This window comes from Mastacembelus armatus, chromosome 12, assembly GCF_900324485.2.
Source record: "Mastacembelus armatus chromosome 12, fMasArm1.2, whole genome shotgun sequence".
Taxonomy (NCBI): domain Eukaryota; kingdom Metazoa; phylum Chordata; class Actinopteri; order Synbranchiformes; family Mastacembelidae; genus Mastacembelus; species Mastacembelus armatus.
In genome coordinates this window covers 19139382-19157594 of record NC_046644.1, presented here as the reverse complement: position 1 = coordinate 19157594, position 18213 = coordinate 19139382, and the positions used below count along the sequence as shown (strand labels likewise).

Here is an 18213-nt window from a genome sequence, read left to right as displayed (position 1 = left end):
ATGACATTCGTTAATTCACTCTCTCTTGTACTTTTACTGTATGTCCAGCAAAAACCTCAAACATATGACACATAACTGGTAGAATATGATGCACTGCTGCAGATGAAGTTATCAAAGTAACTTTAACTTACGTAGGATTTGAATGCAGGACCTCTACCAAAAAACATTTTGAATTGCAGCTGTTCCCTGTAGGAGCTTATACCACTGACCCCTACACAGATAAAAGACAGTAAATAAGAGAACATACAGACAGAAGCTCAATATCTGTGTACGCTCTTTTGTTTGTTTACATTATGTGTGTTTTACTTACAGCGTTTTACCTGTAGACACAGCAAACCGGTGATTAGAGGAGCTGCAGTGGCGTCATGTGTCCACCAGGTGTCAGAATGTGTCCTCCTGTAAACGCACCTGTGCAGACTGTGACTCAGGTACGCATGTTTTTATCATACCATTGTCTTTGTAATTGATTTTAAAACACAGCATTTTTATATTAGAGTTTTGAACTGAACCTGCAGGATGATGCTCAGAGTATTTATGCACATTGTGCCACAGCCAAGCTGCTGAACAGAATGTGGGGTTACCCAGGATCTTAGGGGCAGTGGCTGCTGCTGCTGGGATGTAAAAACCATCCTCCTGTACACAGGGAAAAGATTTAGTCTGCAAGTTCAGTTCAGATTAAAAGTGTCTCAAAGTTTTATTAAAAACATATAAAAGCATGTGAGTCAAAAACAGCTAGAGGTTTTTAAATACTCAGCAGTTGTGTTCACCTACTAGTTTTAATTCTTGTGTAAAAACTGACCACAGGAGCATAAATTAATAAAATAATCAACTTCATTTCTACACATGAAAATCAGCTCAAAGTATTTTACATCAACATGTTTACGAACTACTTTCAAACGAACAAACAATGTGAAACACTATAAATGGAACAGAAAAAAAAACATTTCTTACTAAACTCATTTATTATTTATTAGCCTCTAATATATATTGATAAATGGTAAAAAGCATTTTCAGAAGTCTGCACAGACTGGAGATTGTTGTAAACATTAGTTATAAGTCAAACCAGCGCAGCAGCTTTCCTGCACCTACTATATATCTGCTAATTGGGCCAATTACTTTACTTACTTAATGTTGTGATCATTTCTTGTCATTGCTGTGGAATAAAGTCAAATAATTTGGAAACAGATTCTACTAATTCTCCCTGATTTTTGCATTAAACATCTGTTTTTGTGTATGTTTGTAAAAAAAAAAAACTGTGTTCACCCTTTTCACATTCATTTTCTCTCCTTCTAGACTGTTGGTTTTGGGGGTTTCAGGTACATATAACCCTGCATGTATAAGCTGAAATGTCACAAAACTGTTGTGAACCGTGAGCTGAGAGGAAAAGCTCTGCAGCGTTTGTCCCTCCTCTGTGTCGAGGGAGTGTCCTGTGGTTGGAGTACGCCTCCGTACAAAAAGTGCAAAACGCAGCGTCTCCATTCATTAGTCACAGGACCTGCAGGTTAGACAGCAGCTGCAGACGTCATCGCTGCAACTCAACCGACTGGACTGTTGCCATTTATTGTGGCTGCTGATGAGCAGTCAGTGCAGTAGGACTGACAGGACTGTGCATTTACAACTTCAGACAAACAGACTTGGACAACCGTTAAAACAAACACACACTCTTCCATGGAGATTGAAAGCATGGTGGCAAATAGTGCTCTAATTAAGGCCAGAGAAGGTAGGAAGGTCTTTTTCATGTTTTTCCTGAAGAACAGCTGCTTAATATTTGTCTATATGTTTATATTTCCATGTGTAGACTAAAGAGTGGCACATTTTAACATGCAGTGCATTCGTCTGGAGGATAACTGACTCTAAAATGTAGCTTTTTATTTCCCACTTCATGACTTACACTCTGTCAGGATCCTGTTTTGCTGTCTTCTGGTTGTTGTGTTTTGGTTGAGTGATCACAGGACCGTGACTTCCCTAAACAACATGGTGGTGAAGTATGACCGGATGATGAAACTGAGCTCAGATCAGCCAGAGTGTTTAGCTGGGCTGCTCAGACTCTGAAGCCTCTTTTATTAATCTGTGATAATGTTGGTTGGATTCTGCTTCACTGTGCATGTGCTGCCATCTTGGATTGGTAAATAAAATTGTTTATGGAAAATTCTGCTGTAGATTAAAGTGGCAGCATGGCCACTTATGTTTGAATGTAAGTAATGTTGCCCCACAGGCTCAACCTACTTGTTCCCAGACCTATTAATAGTTCATTCATTGCAGTGGAGCACATTAGCTATTGTCTGAAACCTGACGGGCCACACATGCTCGTACGCATGCACGTTTATGACGCAGCTGATAGATGTATCAGAGCTGACAATCATCACACCGGTTGTGTCACAACAAGACTTTTGGTTTTGCCTTTGCTGACGGACTGCTCCTGCTGTCTGCAGGTGGGGGGAGCAAAGGCAGAAGCTGCAAATGGAAAGAGATGCTTCGTTTTCCTCACATCAGTCAGTGCATGGACCTGGCCAAGAGCATAGGTGCGTGTGCACGAGTGTGTTTCAGACGTCAGTACCTGCCGTGGGTTGTTGTGTGACCTGACATCATGTTTATCCTCTGTCAGAACGGGACTACCACAGTCTGTGTGTCAAGCAGCCCATTGGCAAGAAACTGTTTCAGGTCTTCTGCCAGAGTCAGCCCGATCTGCAGAACTACGTCTCCCTGCAGGACACTTTGGTAAGGTCTGCAACTTTAACATATGACCTTTAGGGTTCTATTAGGAACGTTTACTAGTAAAACTGTGCAACGTTGAGCTGGCCAATATTTAGATGGGGTACAACAGTAAGAAGCAGGAGAATGCAGAAGTAAAAGTAAAGTAATTCATTTTGGCTTGGGAGGATTGTTGATCTTTATCAAATATTAAAGTTTCTGAGTATGCCCTGATTAGCTCTCAGAATGTAATCGCTGCAAAACCTTCAGTAATATCGTCTCTATCTGAATATCTCAGTGCTAAAGTGCTGCCCTGTATGTGCCTGTGTCTTCATTTCTGCTGTCTTTTCTCTGTAGGACGCATTTGAAACAAAGTCAGACAAGGAGAGAAGAGATTTTGCCATCAGCATCATTCAGAGGTTTCTCATGTCAGAGGTCAGACAGAAAACATTTCTCTGCTACTCACAAAAACTCATCTTCATCCATTTTCTTTTTCAGAGCTAAACAAACTGGCCCTCAAGATCCACTGTCCTGCTGGTTTTCCAACTATCCCTCCTCTACCCACGGCTGATTACCTGGATCAGGCGTCTTCAGCCATTTAGAAACTGGAGGGGCAGGAATAGTTGAAAAACACTCAGGGTGGTGGACCTCAAGGACCACAGTTGGTGACCCGTTTATTTCCTTTTATGGTGTTTTAAAAATACTGTATAAATGATAAACTGATCGTAGCATCAATAATCAACACAGCTGCTGTTCTACACCGTTTTAACTGCTTCAACCCATGTCCCCTCAGTCCAATCAGTGCATCCCCATTGTGCAGAAGCATCTACAGAGCTGCATCCAGAACCTGGAGCTCGACCCCTGTGGGGACGTCTTTCATGACTGCAAGGAGTAAGTCCAAACATGCTCCTTCTGGTTATACTGTAGGTCTGCAGATGTTTTCAGTGAATACTAACGAATAACTTGCTGTTTCATGGATCAGAGAGCTACATAAATACCTCAGTGGAGAGCCCTTCATCCAGTACCAGCAGAGCATGTTTTTTGATCGGTATCTACAGTGGAAGAAGTTGGAGAGGTTAGTAACTCTGTTCTGAGAGCAAATGAGAAATGAAACACAACATATCCAGCTGGCCTCAATGCAACACAGGCAGCAAAAGTGAGGCCAGAAAAACCAGTCAGTCAAAGGCTCAGGAAAACAGGAGAGTTTTCAGTTTAGATTTGAAAGTGTGTTTGAGATTGGGCACATTTAAGGACTTCAGACAGTTGGTACCGTCTGTGCAGCATAGTAGCAAAAAACAGCTACACCCTGTTTGGTTCAGATCTCAGGGCACTGCTGGGTTTAGATCCTTTAAGGAGGTCAGGGATGGATTTTGGTCTTGATAACATCTAAGCAATAGTATTTTAAAATCTGTGTTGTAGAGCCAGTGTATAGATTTAAGACAAGGACTGGCAGCAGCATCAGAATGACTGTCTAATGGTTTTTTATTGGAAGACCAGACAAAAGACCAGTTTTTCTAGATCTTGTCTGGACATGAGACCTTTAAATCTTCCTTTGTTCCTTTAACCTTCCTTTAATCTTCCTTTAACCATGGCCCTGGCCTTGATTTGGCTGCTGAATCTGAAATCAGTCAATTAACAGATTAATGTTAACAATTTTGAAAATAAGTTGAACAGTAACTTTCATTGTTTGGTTCTTGTCAAAAAATAATCTAATAAATAAAATAAAAAATAGTCTTGTCTTCATTTAACTGAAGGACATTTAGTTGCATGCAGATAGTTACTTGCTCTAAATATTGGCTCTAGTGACTTGGTGCTGACAAGAAAAGTAAACCTGAGTGTCATCTGCATAAAAACTGTTCTTCTCTTCAAGGCAGCCCATCACCAAGCACATGTTCAGACAGTTCAGACTACTGGGGAAAGGAGGGTTTGGAGAGGTAAGGCCACATCATATAACGACATATTTCGCTGTCATGGGTCACTTCTCATTCTGAAAGAACAAACTAGCATGCATAAATTATGTAGTATGTAAAAAAAGCTGCATCAGCTGCAGTTTAAACTAAGTGAGAAACATTTCAACGTCGTCACCTTTTTGTTTGTTCCATCTTCATAAGGTAAAGTGGTCCCCCTCGAATCCTGGAATAGTTTTCCTGGTCTTAAACAAGTATGTCTTCACTTTGTGGCCTAAATCACCCCCAAATCATCTCAGTTGGGTGCAGGAGGGCTGGTTCTGAAGGCCAAGCCATCTGATGCAGTACAGAGTCTGGAAGTGTGTCTGGGTCATCATCCTTTTGGAAAACTGCGGATGGTCCCAGTAAGCACAGAGTTGATGAGATGTTGTGGTGGCTATGCTGGTTAAGGTTGCCACAAACTGTGAATAAATCTCCAGCAGAGCTCCCCACACATTTAGAAACCACAGAGCTGGAACCAAACCATCTCAGACACAGACTCATCAAACCACAGTCCAGATTTCCACTGGTCTAATGTCTATTCCTTGAGGTTTTTCTCACTCAGCAGAGGTTTCTGAGCAGCAGCTGATAAATCTTTTGATTAAACACTGGGAATCACTGATGTGGCCTCTGATCTAAGGTGAAGCTGGAAACCTGAATGAACAGAGCCTCTGCAGCAGAGGGATCTCTGGGTCTTCATTTCTTGGGAAGGTCCATTGTGACGTCTCTTAGATGGTTCTTGCCATAATTCTGATTATTGCAGTGGGTTATTTGGTGTGGATCAACAAAATGATGGTCTCAAACCCATCAAGATTCAAAGACAACTCTGCCATGGTTTTAGTGTGGATAATGTTGTCTGTCCAGGTGTGGGCTTGTCAGGTGCGTGCCACAGGGATGATGTACGCCTGCAAAAAGCTGGAAAAGACCCATGTGAAGAAGAGGAGGGGGGAGGCGATGGCTCTCAACGAAAAGCAGATCCTGGAAAGCCTGGACACTCGATTTGTGGTGAGACCACAACACTTCTGCTTCCTCACTTTAACCTTTTAATTTTCTGCTTTCCAGTGTTTTAAAAGTCTTTCAAGATCAAATCCCACTAACCAGCACTTTAGTGGCCCAATCAAACTTCTTCCTCGGTGCCATACCATGTATTATTTTATGTTCTATACTGCTTATAAGTACCAAATATGGGGGTTCTGGGTACACCAAATGTGAATTAATCTGCTGATGAAAACAGTCCATAATAAATGCAACATTTCCTACTGTTTGCTAAAAGCTACTGTGCCCACTGGTTCTTGGAAATTACTCAGCTTTAAAAAAATGAAACTATATTTTTAAAAGGTATTTTTTAACAGATCGTCTTCATACAGAAGTCAAAGTACTGAGATAGAACACTTTAAGGGGATTTGATTGTATTTAACAAAGATTTCTAGTTCACACACTTTCTTTTCTAGGTGAACCTGGCGTATGCTTACGAGACCAAGCACGCCCTCTGTATGGTTTTGACCATGATGAGCGGCGGGGATCTAAAATTTCATATTTATAACATCGGAGAGCCTGGATTGGACACAAACAGAGTGTGTTTCTATGCTGCTGAAGTGTGCTGTGGTTTAATTCACCTCCACCAGCAGTCGATATTATATAGGTCAGAGCATTTCCACAGAAACAACACATTAAATCACATTTCTGCTGTTCCCGAGCTACTGGCTCACACGTTCTGTTTGACTTTCCAGAGATCTGAAACCAGAAAACATTCTCGTAGATGACAAAGGTATGTACACACACACACACACACACACAAACTGTTCAATAAATACATCAACGGTTCCTAATAAAACAGACACATTCTCTGCAGAACAGATAACACCATGACATGTTTGACTGCCACCCTGGGACGTGTCTATTCTTAGCCCTGAAATTACTCTGGAAACAGTTTCAGTTCTGCCAGACCACGGCTCAGCTTATCAGATTCATGTCTTAGATAAACCTACTTGTTGTGAAGAAGGACACAGGGTGAGGAAGTTAAAAGCCTCTGGGATTCAGGTGTGGCTCAGTCTAGTTTAAAAAAAAAAAAAACAACAAAAAAAAAAACTCTCCGCACCTGTTGCTGTTCCTGGAAGCACGTTTGGAGGCCTGCAAGCGCATTCCCTTGTAATTATAATGACTGGTTAGAGTATTTGCATGTTTGTTTGAAGAACCAGCTCATGGCTCATGGTGTTTAAGTGTACAGCTGGAGGGGACAGCAGGTATTGATAAGGCAGCAAGCAATAGAAAACTCAACAATGAAACCAGTTCAGTGGATTTTTTTTTTTGTGTGTTTCCTCAAGGACACATCCGCATCTCAGACTTGGGCCTGGCTGTCCGGCTGTCGAAGGGGAGTCTGGTGCGGGGCAGGGTGGGCACGCTGGGCTACATGGGTATGTATGTACCTCACATTACTGACGGTTTCATCAGAGCAAAACGCCAGAGTCTGGGAGACATGTTGAACCAGAACGCCAGTAGCTCTGAAGTCCAAGTTGCGGTCACTGAAAAGGTCTGAAGGTCTTTGACAACCAGTCCACTCAGATAAAAGGGTTTATCCTTGTGGCCTCATTATTGGCTCCCCCTGTTCTTATGTGTATGAAAATAACCTGTGGAAGCAGCAATGCAAAAAGTTTTACACTTGGTTTTTCAATTAAAGAAAAATGTGAGATAACAGGCTGCACTCTGACCAACGCTGGCTTCACATGAAAAAATGGAAAATGAAAATGTGCAGTCACTGAAAGGCCACTAACGCACTGCTGTCCTGAAGCAAAACAATCGACTCTTGTTCGACTTTTACTGTTACATCAGTCATATGTTTCAATGTTGGCCAATCACAGACATGCTAGTTTGCATTCCTGGTGAATTACCAGGAATCAAATCGAGGTTACAATAAATCTGCAACTTTTCTGTCGACTGCTGGTTAACAGACGTATACCAGGCTCTGAGCAAGGCAGTGATAAGAGACGTGGGGCAGCTCTCATTGGTGAGAGTGTTGCAGCCTGATCAGATACAATAAATAAGATATATTTTTTGATTATTATATAATACCAGGCTTCTTTTACCTACAGTTTAATTATCACTGTTCTCTTTTAAAGCTGCATTAAACACAAACTAAAGTAGAGCCTGATTGCAATATCATTCTTTTTGAAAGCTTTTGGCTATAAATATAAATTTTTATGAGATATTTTACTAAAGTGGTGCCTGCAACCTGCAGGGAATCCACAAAACTATAAGGATTCACCACAGACATTTGTATTTAATTTCAGAGCAATAATTCATTTCTGTCTGGACTAAAGTAACAGACTAGTGGCTAAAATTTCAACCATCTGTAGCATTTAAATGGAGTAAATATTGAAAACCACCTCAATAAATACTAAAACCATCTTATTGCACAACCACCAGCTGCACATTTAATCAATTTACTTTCCTGGTTTCAGCTCCTGAGGTGATCAGTAACGGGCGCTATGGGATGAGCGCGGACTGGTGGGGCCTCGGGTGTCTGATTTATGAAATGACCGCAGGGCAGCCCCCATTCAGGGCCCGAGGAGAGCATCCCAAACCCTCAGAGATGGAGAGAAGGATCCAGACGGAGCTTGAGGAATACAGCAACAAATTCAACAAGGTGGTGAAAGGCCTCTGCTCTTTGGTGAGTTGAAATCTTCAAAAAAAAATATGTACATTAAAACATCAATCAAGTTTAATTCTATCTTTCTCTTAGCTAAGAAATTACCAGGTTTTCTTTACCACATTGTAGCTGCTGACCAAGGACCCCAAAGAGAGGCTGGGATGCCAGGGCTCAAAAGGGAAAGAAGTACAGTCCCATCCTTTCTTCAAAAAGATCAACTTCAGGATGCTGGAGGCAGGACTCGTGGACCCTCCCTTTAAACCTGATGCAAGTACTTTTGTGATTTGCAGAGAATCAATAATTCAGCACATACATTGTGTCTTTTACTGTCTATGGGTGAAGGTCAGACCTTTTACTTGTTTTATAAGACTGGATGCAGTTGAGTCTACATGAATGAAGATTAGCAATTTGCCAACAGTGTGACCACTTTAATTAGTTTAATGGGAGTTTAGTGTTGTGTGCCTGCTTGGGGTGGAGCTGATTGGACCTGCATGCTGCCGGTTTAATCAATAATATACAAATTATTTAATTAAGTAATCAAATTAACTTTAACACAAATTACTTAGTGTGAGTAAAAAGATAGAGAAACAGCATTTTGTCTGTTTTCATTGTGTTGTTTGTTTGTAGCCCAGACAGGTGTACTGCAGTGACGTGCAGGATATTGATGAGTTTTCTACAGTGAAGGGAGTCACTCTGGACCGGGTCGACAGCGGCTTCTACACCAAGTTCAACACAGGCAGCAATCCTATAACCTGGCAGAATGAGGTAACGCTCAGCTCCTAATTAGATAAGACAGATACTTTATTCATCCCCCATGGGGGAAATCCAGATATTAATTAATCAGAGAGAATCAAAACAGACTCACTGCTGTTTTCTTTTCTCCTCTGCAGATTATAGACACGGGTTGTTTCAGGGAGCTGAATGTTTTTGGTCCTGCGGGAACACGATCACCAGACCTGGACTGGAATCAGACCCCAGAGAGCCCCAAACGCGGTCTGCTGGGCCGACTCTTCCGCAAACACGTAAGCGCCCACACTCTGCTGCTTCCCACCATGTGTGCGGTTTACATGTGTGAAAACTGAGTATGTCCTTCCCCTCTCTCCTCCTACAGCAACCTTCAGATCCATCAGACGAGCTCAAACAGAGTCTGGTCTCCAGTGACGCCTACGTGAAGTCGGGACTAGTCAGCACGACCCTCTGAGGACTGTCGCAGCAGCCTCCAGCCACTGTAGCAGCAAAGGACACTGGAAGCAGTTCTGTCCTTCGCTTTAAATGTTTCGTTTTTAATGTGTGTTTACTTCTTTCTACCACGTGATGTTGGCACTTCCTCCTTCTGTTCTCAGCTAAAACTGATGTATGACTTCACTGTTACATTGAACAAACTGTAATATTTACAGATTTTTTTTTTTTTTTTTTTTTAGTCTTGTATGATAGTAAATTAAATATCTTTGGGTTTTGGACAAAACAAGCCATCCAGAAACATCAACTTGACTTTGTGATGGACACTAGTCAGTTTTTTCTGACACTTTTTTTTTTTTTTTTTAAAACCACAAACATTTAAGTGTTACCACCAAAAGCGTTGGGAACCACTTTAATATCGTACGGAAGAACATCAGGTGCATGAATCTTTGTTTGAAATTCATGAGTTTAACTTTGTCCATGTAGGATGTTTTTTTTTTTTTTTTTTTTTTTTATTTAACCCAGAGTATAAAACAGTAAATAACCGACACACTGTCAACAAATAAAACAGCAAAAAGACAGAACGCACCAAAGACTGCTGAATCTCCTCGTCTACAGGAGGGCTGCGAGAATGATGAAGTGAGTCTGTTTGGCAGAAGGTCGGGGTCAAAATGAGACCAAAAATATGTGCCATACATGACGTCAAGCTAAGACTCGCTACAGCATAACACTAAATTCAGAATACACACATTTCAAAGAAAAGCACCAAAAAAGTTGATGTTGTTAAATGTTTGGGGTGGAATGTCTGCCGATGGCACGCCAACACCTAACCACGTGCTGCCATTGGGTTTTAGCCCGGTGTGAATTCTTAGTACAAGTTTAACTTTGTGGCTGGCAAAACTGATATTGCAAGACCATTACCGGCTGTTTACTGCAGCCTGTGGTGTTTTCTTCTGACTGTCTGAAGATGGGACTATGTTTTGACTGGGGTGTGTGCGTACTGAATTCCTTTCAGCCTTCCCATGGCGGGCTGCGGCGTCCGTCCACATCCGTCTCCACGTGGTACAGCATATCAGCCAGCGTGTGTTCGATCACAGCTCCCCAACCCATGTCACTCATCTGTGAGGAGGAAAAAGTCCACAGACGTGTGACCAAACAACAGCTCAGTAAATGTTAGTGCAGGAAAGCATGTGAATCTTTGCAGCAGCTCTCACCGGCTGGTACTTGACATCCTTTGGAGGGTATTTGAAATGTGGCCCAAAATTGACTGAAACCTGAAAGGGGATAAACGCTTAGCAAACCGGAGAATTTAAGGAACCAAAAAGCAGCAGCTCTACATGAGTACTCACTGTGCAGCTCTTGTAGAGTGAGATAGCAGGAAAGTAGAGTCCCTCAAACAGGTTTTCAAAGGCAACACCTTGGTTGACTCCATTTTTATAGAATATCATCTGGAAAACAGGATCAGCGAGTTAGTAGCAGCAATCAGTGTCAGGTTCTCTAACTGGATTTTATTTTGGAGAGGTTTCTGACCCTGCTGGGGCTTGTTGACTTGAGGCTTTTCTCTGCTTTGTCCACATAGTCCTTCTCTTCAAAGTACAGGTAGCTCTTGAACTTAATCAATGCCTGAAAAGAGAAACGATTCATGAAAACGTCAAATGTCAGAGCTGTTTTGAGTCGGGGTAGTTCTCCTTACATCTCTGCCATTACCTTGTCTTTGTATGTATCAGGCAGGGCCTTGGCGATCTCTGTGCCATCAGGAAGCTCTATGAAGAAGCCCAGCGTGTCTCCCTGCCCGTAGGCAGAGGAATAATGCTTTCCTATGGACTGGTGAAACCGTGTGCCCTTCTTACTGCGCCACGAGTAGCTGAACTTGTCGTATCCCAGAGGTGCCTGCAGGTTACCTGAGAAATGAACAAGGGCGAATTCACATTAACATTAGAAGAAAATATCAGACCAAAGAATAATGCCCCACTCTACTGCATTTATGCAAAACACATGCAAAAAACAAGCATCTCATTTTTATATGGCATTTAGACCAACAGAATCTGGCACAGTGCAGTGTAGGAGCTCAGGAAAGCACACCCCATCCACCAGCTTGTTTTATGGCATTATAGCTATTTCAGTCACAGAGCGAAGCTTCTGAGTATCTGCCTTAGCACATACACTGCTACAGCTTCTCTCAGCCAAGCCACAGTGGATGGATTTCCACTTTAACCTTCCACTGCAACATTCAGCTGCTGAGATTTCAGGTGGTACAGCACCTTCCCCTGTCTGGCTCAGTGTCAGATGTCTTTCTGACACTTCTGTAAGTACGCCCTCTTGTGGTGTGCAAGTTAACATATTACATTATTTTTGCATAACAGTGTTATGCAAAAAACACACAAACTTAGTACATATTCAATCAGTCCAGTTCTTGACTAATTGATTATTGATTAATCATTAACTATCCTAACTACCCAAACTACCTCAGTGTTTCTTCTGGTCCTCTGAATGTTTGATATTTAAGCTTTTATTTACTCTTGGATCAAATTTCCTGATAAGATCTGGTTACAGGAACTGTTCTAATTTTAGAAGGTATTTTTAGAAAGGTATTTGTACGGCTGGTTGAGTTAAAACAACACTCAACACATTTAGAACCATATTTGGAGTTTTTGGAAAAAGACGGGTCTCCCATTGTTGGTGAGGAAGAACCATGTGAGCCAGGTCAGCGCTGGGGCTCCCTGCTGGGTTTTTAATAGTTTTTGGACAACAATGGAGGTCTAAGGCACAGACCTATAAGCTGAACCAGGTTCTGGATTCATGCACATTCATTGGCACTGTCAGTCTCTGGATGGGATTTGGACTCAATGACACACACTCTGAATCACTGGCTACTGCCTTTAAGTCGGTACAGAGATGGGAGGATATTAACCTACACAGTAAATCCTGTATCTGATTCCTGATCTGTCCCTAAAGAACAGAAAAACTCCTCAATCATCATTTCTGATAATGAAGAAGAACAGAAAACTGTCATACTGTGGTTTCTATAGTCCATAGGAAGTTGTTACAGTTATCAGGTGAATTGTCTTCAGCTGGGTAATTACAGTTTAAATGCATTAACAGAAAATCAACACTTAGTTTCACCAGTCTCTCTGTACGCCATGTGACGACCAAAATCACTATCCCTAAGTGGAACAGCAGTTTTGTGTGAGTGAACTGACCGAGCGGCTGAGACCAGCCGAGTCTGGCTGCTGTCTCTGGAGGCATGTCGTCAACAGAAACCTCAAAGTACCAGGAGCCTTTGCGAACGCCGTGGGAGGCTCGCACCATGGAGTAACCCTTCTCCCCGGTCACAGTCAGGCGGTCGTCAGAGATCTTCAGCTGAGGCGCTGCGAAATGCACATACAGCAGTTTCACACACGTTAAAGAAAACATGCAGTACAGCAGAGTCACAGAATCACTTCAGCGACGCAGCTCAACTGAATGAACGTTTTTTGTTTTTTGCCTGAAGTCATTAATTAGGACAACAGAATGATTCATGAATGAAAATCAGACTTTGAGACATTTAAAAACAGGCAACAAGCTTAAAACAACAGATGGTTGTTGGATTGTCTGAGTACCTCTGTCATGCAAGGCCAGCAGCACCCTCTCGTACAGACAGGCCCTGTACAGATCACCAGGTATGGGTTTGCCAGCCCAGCAGTCCAGCTCAAGCTTTTCTGGATCTGGAGCGTGGGGGTCTGGTTCTGCCAGGATGTAACGATAGCCATCTTTATTAAAGGGGTGCTCCAGTGGGTAACCATGAGGAGGCAGACGCTGGGCCGAGAACAGAGGGTCGCTGCAAAGAGAGAAAAACACGAAGTTTGTTTTCTATGTATTTATTTAAAAGACTTAAACCAGCCATAAACAAACAGGTTCATCTTTCACCTTCGGGTTCTCTTCGTGGCCCCTGCAGTGGTGCCTTCCTGCTGCTGCTGCTGTTTACGTTTGGCCCCTCTTCCCTTTCCTGGGCCCGGGGCCAAAGCTCCTTAAAGACATGAGACAGGATGCCACAATGAACATATGGAAATGCACACATAGACACAGACACAGACACGCACACACTCACACACAGTCAGTGGCAAAGGTGTCAGTTTATTGGGTACACCTAGTTACTAATGCAGTGTAATCCCACAGTCCTGAAGTGACTTCTGATGCTGAGTGTCCACTGAACTGCATATTCATTTTAAATACAAAAACTAAATTTGCTTCAATATCAAAAAGGCCTCTGACCAGCCTTCATGAAGGCAGGACTTGCTGAAGGACTGGTGTATTAGGCTGCATCAGTTTAACACAGGCGTGATGAATTATAGGATAAGGCGAGCACAGTACTCCAGACCACATTACAGCTATGGAACAAGCGAATTTAGGAAAAGGAGAGAAGGCACACCATCTTAGAACAGTTGATGCTGCTACTACCAACAGGTGAGCTGTGTTAAGAGAAGGTAGAGAGGCCTACAGTGTTTCAAAACCTCCTCAAAGCTTTTAAACACCCACCTCCAAGGTTGCTAGAAAATCCACCCCATGCTCCATATCGTATTTCCAGCTAGCAATTAACTGAAATGTACTTCACTGTTGTTGAGAAGTGTCTTTCTACACCATAAGACTGCCACTGAGAACACACACACACACACACACACACACACACACTAAAAGCAGGTTATTAGGCTGTACAAAGGGAGACAGCAGGCACAAAAAGGCAGGAATTAGTTGGCATGGCGTTTTCCAAACACTATCAGCCTCCTATAAAACCTCTTCTGTACGGCCTCGCCACATCGTTCTGTCAGAGACAAACACTAATGTCAGGGAGCCAGTTGCAGCGAGTTTCTTCTTCTCTGACACGACTATGAACAAACATTATTCATCTAGCTCAGATCTGGTTCATTTGGAAGAAAAACAAATGCCTCCATTATCTGTTTCTCTCATTATCAGTGCAGGTGAAAAGACATTTTCACATACAGCCTTTGTTTTGATACAAATGATAATGCCTGCATGCTAAGAACACTGTTTAAGTCAATACACACTTCCTGATAACTTTCATAATCTCCTAAAACATCAATAATCTTTACTGATTAGCAGCTACGCAGTCAGGTCTGGTGGCTACTGGTCTGACGCAAAAAGCAACAGGAAGAGGATGAGGCTAACTAGCATTGGATGAAAGCCAGTGGCAAATCAAAAATAGCACTCTGCTCTGACGTAGGCTGTGGTACGGAGGGCAGAGTGTCATTTCAGTGAGGAGATTTTTATGGATTTCAGAGCCCGTTAGCAGCAAGCCAGAGACGAGGAAGATCACTGATCAAAGGGGGCAAAGCCATTGGGAGGAGGGCACCAAACAGAGAGCAGACAGGGAGGTTACAACTGTGGAAGAAGTTGCCCACAAGATGCTTATTGAGGATCAGTTTAGCTCAACTTTGGTTTGAGCTGGGAGGGGGAGGTGGGGTCGGGGGTCTGATTGGAACCTCAGGGCCAACTTCTATCCAGAGGGTTACAACACAGAAAAACACACTGATCGGCTCCAGATGCCAAAACACCACATATTCACCTGAGAAAGCAGATCCACCTGGAACACAATGCACAGAATCACCATGGTCATCACACTTAACAAGCACTATCTCTCTGTTTGCTCTGTCTGGGGAGTTTATACTGGCCATTACTTATGTAAAGGTGCTTCCACACCTGACCTGCTTGGTTCAGTTCCATCAAACTCCGGACTGTTTTCCTGTTTAGTGCAGTTTGTCTGAGCTGGCTTTAAACGTGCCAATCAAACTCTGGTGAGGACATTCAGACTTAGACACCCTTAAAACTCAGGCCTTGTTCTGTGTCCAAGCAGATTTTTGATGCAGCTCATTTGTTGTGTGAAAGTAAAACTGCACAATCACATGACTTTATGACAATAATCATTTCTTCAAATGACTTCAGCTAAATCCATCTGTAAAGGGAGGAAAGGGACCTGCTCCACATATGTGACGTACAGACTATATATACACACAAGATCCCAGAAATTACAGCCAAATTACAGATGTGGAAGCACCTTAAAACTTTTCTTCTCCTCAGCCTATGTTGAAATCTCCTATGATTTCAATCTGCTTTACAAGTAGAAACTGCTATTTGGGTCCAGATCTTTACTGTGTAATATACTCACCATTGAGCCCACCAGCTGTCGGCGTAGTAGTGGTCTGTTTTTGTGTGTCATATGAGGGTCCAATGTTTCCCAGGTCCTAGAAAAGAGCAGCAGTAGCTAAAGGCATGAGGTTTCAAATCTGACTCCCTCTATTTGTTCCATGTGACAGATGAGATGAGAATACCTGGTCCAATAGGCCAAATTTGGGATACTCCTCATCTAAGTCTTTACTGCCCGGGTCAGGGTGCTCCTTCACTAGGAAAACATCACGCTCTTTACTCTGGAGAATAAACAAAAAAACTTTCACTCAATAATAATTAAGATTTTTATATTATTTTGATTCAAGAGTGTTTTCCTTCCATAAAGTTGTCAAATGTAAGACCCTACACAACACAACACAAGAGCAGCAAGTTAAGGCTGAATGCAGGGAGGCAACCATAATATTTCTCCCCACTGGCTCATTCAACATAGACTGGTGGTTAAATAACAGATTACCCCACTGTGCACCACATCATTACCATGGTCTTCACTATGTTGTTGGGCCAGGTGAGCTTCCCCGGTCTCTGACGGGTTGTCATGCATTCCCAGTACTTGTCAATGAATGGTATGATGTCCTGCAAAAGAAGATATTCATGCAGTGACTATACTGAAAACCATTCATATTGGTCACAGTGCCCCCTGTTGTCTGCTTCTCAGGCAGCAACAAGTCATTAAAGTTAACAGTAACTTTAATGTCATCTGTTACATCAATCTGTGTTGACTATTGAGAGTAAATCCAACCACAATAAATGATCTGATTTTGTATTTCATGAAACTGGACTTTACAAAGAGATGGAGCAATGACACACTAAATTAAAACAAAACACACAAATCATCACACAGTGTTTAAAAAGGCTTTACAAGACTTATCTTTTATCAGCAGCATCTTGCATCTATATCAGCAAAGCCCACCTTGTCTTTGGAAAACATGGTCTTTGGGTGCTCTTGTGTTCTGGACCGCCATGTAAGGTTAGCCAGGGCTGTGAGACACATCTCCTTCAGATCTACACGCGCACACACACACACACACGCACACACACACAGGTCTGTGAAAAACTAACATTAATGCAGAAAGAAAGCAAACCTTAACTCACTGTAGAAATTATGTTTTTGTTTGGAGCACACAAAAAAACCTACTTGCTTGTTTCCTGAGGAAGTATGTGTTACCACTGTGATGACACACATTGCAGTGAAACACATAATTGGTCATAAAGGGAAGACAAGTCCTGTAGAGAAAGGGTCAGAGACTGTGTCAGTAAAACTGGTAGTGCAGTTACATAACTGTTCATAGTTTCTCTGAAAATAAATGGATTTATTCAATGAAAGTACATACGCAGTGTCAATGCCAAATGTATCTGCAGTGAACCACTTCATACACAATGCACACTGCAGCTCCACCTCGCCCAGCTGCCTCCCACTCTCCTCGTCTCCTGATCCAGTCAGAGCATCAGCAGCCTCTGAGCCTTCACCAGCCGTCTCCTGTGGCAAACAGCCCAATTACTGTACAACCATAGCCTGCCAAAACATCGGCTCAGCTCCACTGACGTTTAAAAGTACATACAAAAAACATAAAATAAAATAAAAACAGAGGGATAGTATTAATGTCAAAGAAGCATACCATCCCCTCTTTGCCATTTGAAGATTCAGTATCTAAGGCAGTGGGTAGTTCTCCAAATGCAGCATCCCTGAAAGCCAGGAGAAAGATTAATGAGAACAGTGCAAGTGTCCAAGATATAATGGGCCATTAATAATCAAAGTGCACTGGTCTTAAATTACATAAAAGATTCATTATCTATTCCAAGAGCAAAACATTTTTCTCCTAAAAGTAGAGGAGCTCTGTTAGAACCCTTCCTTAATTATTTTTATTTCGTAAAAATAATCGAAATTTTATGTTGATGTGTTTAAGTATCCTTTATTGACAGTGATAAAACTTATGATTTTATTTCGGCTTAAGTTAGTATTCACTCTGTGTACTGTATATTTAAAACACATGTATAGACTATATCTACAACCTTATCTGTAAAACTGGCGTAATTCAAATGAAGTCTGGTTTCAGTGATTTGCAAATACAGCGTGACAACTGAAGACCTATCCGCTCCTATAAAGTCTTACAGTTAATTTCGTAGACTTTATGTATTTGCCGACATACATGGAAAGATTAAGTTAACATGTATTTTTTTACCTACAAATGTTTTTTTAGCAGCTAGGCGGTAACGTTTTATGGTCACTGGGGCTGTGAGGGGCTAACGTTAGCTAGCGAGTTAGCTCACAGCTTCGCAAAGTAAATAAAAGCAAGAGCACATCAGCTGCTTATGTTGTCCCAGATAATCAGGGTCACGGTCTACAGTGCTTTAATAATGAGACTGTTTTAAATAAAGAACACTTACCCCTCTGCGGTGTCCGCTTCTGTTGCAGCTGCACTGCCCGCCTCCCCTTCAGACGCCATGTTTTAAATCAATGAGAAAAAAAAAAACATCGCGAGATCCGGCGTCGAGAAATGTTTCCTGTGTGGCTGCCGTGAATATGCAGCGTTTCAGCCCACAGCGACACCACAGGTTAGCAGGTGAACTGAC

At 42.2% G+C, this 18213-nt stretch overlaps 2 protein-coding genes across 6 annotated transcripts; one reads left to right on the top strand and one right to left on the bottom strand.

Annotated features, from left to right (window-relative positions):
- Positions 1-1349: 1349 nt before the first annotated feature.
- On the top strand, positions 1350-9673 carry LOC113124337 (G protein-coupled receptor kinase 5-like). 4 transcript variants are annotated; one of them, XM_026297031.2, is made up of 16 exons: positions 1350-1720; positions 2433-2522; positions 2606-2723; positions 3049-3126; positions 3485-3582; positions 3674-3766; positions 4562-4625; positions 5502-5642; positions 6089-6279; positions 6368-6405; positions 6962-7051; positions 8096-8304; positions 8413-8550; positions 8911-9048; positions 9174-9305; positions 9395-9673. In XM_026297031.2, exons 2-16 carry the CDS (start codon positions 2461-2463, stop codon positions 9482-9484), a joined length of 1680 nt encoding a protein of 559 aa, XP_026152816.1. In that variant the 5' UTR covers positions 1350-1720; positions 2433-2460; the 3' UTR covers positions 9485-9673. The 4 variants fall into 4 exon arrangements, with proteins under 4 accessions (XP_026152816.1, XP_026152815.1, XP_026152817.1 ...); XM_026297030.2 differs by having other exon boundaries at positions 1350-2125; positions 2606-2718; XM_026297032.2 differs by having other exon boundaries at positions 1350-2125.
- Positions 9674-9858: 185 nt separating this feature from the next.
- On the bottom strand, positions 9859-18113 carry ash2l (ash2 like, histone lysine methyltransferase complex subunit). Of its 2 annotated transcripts, XM_026297026.1 has the most exons (17): positions 18028-18113; positions 17259-17325; positions 16974-17119; positions 16778-16866; positions 16553-16644; positions 16120-16215; positions 15786-15881; positions 15623-15698; positions 15023-15040; positions 13369-13468; positions 13062-13279; positions 12663-12830; positions 11170-11363; positions 10993-11085; positions 10812-10910; positions 10677-10736; positions 9859-10581 (listed from the first exon to the last, which is right to left on the bottom strand). In XM_026297026.1, the coding sequence occupies exons 1-17, from the start codon at positions 18084-18086 to the stop codon at positions 10474-10476; spliced, it is 1779 nt and encodes a 592-aa protein (XP_026152811.1). In that variant the 5' UTR covers positions 18087-18113; the 3' UTR covers positions 9859-10473. The 2 variants fall into 2 exon arrangements, with proteins under 2 accessions (XP_026152811.1, XP_026152812.1); XM_026297027.1 differs by lacking the exon at positions 15023-15040.
- Positions 18114-18213: the final 100 nt, after the last annotated feature.

Bases quoted from the DNA above. Each gene is read 5' to 3' on its own strand.
- LOC113124337 (XM_026297029.2), top strand. From the start codon at position 1,669: ATGGAGATTGAAAGCATGGTGGCAAATAGTGCTCTAATTAAGGCCAGA. The intron at 8,305-8,412 runs GTGAGTTGAAAT...ACCACATTGTAG, and splicing joins TGAAAGGCCTCTGCTCTTTG to CTGCTGACCAAGGACCCCAA. The intron at 8,551-8,910 runs GCAAGTACTTTT...GTTTGTTTGTAG, and splicing joins ACCCTCCCTTTAAACCTGAT to CCCAGACAGGTGTACTGCAG.
- ash2l (XM_026297026.1), bottom strand. From the start codon at position 18,086: ATGGCGTCTGAAGGGGAGGCGGGCAGTGCAGCTGCAACAGAAGCGGAC. The intron at 10,911-10,992 runs GTCAGAAACCTC...CCTGTTTTCCAG, and splicing joins AGTCAACAAGCCCCAGCAGG to ATGATATTCTATAAAAATGG. The intron at 10,737-10,811 runs GTGAGTACTCAT...ATCCCCTTTCAG, and splicing joins CACTCTACAAGAGCTGCACA to GTTTCAGTCAATTTTGGGCC.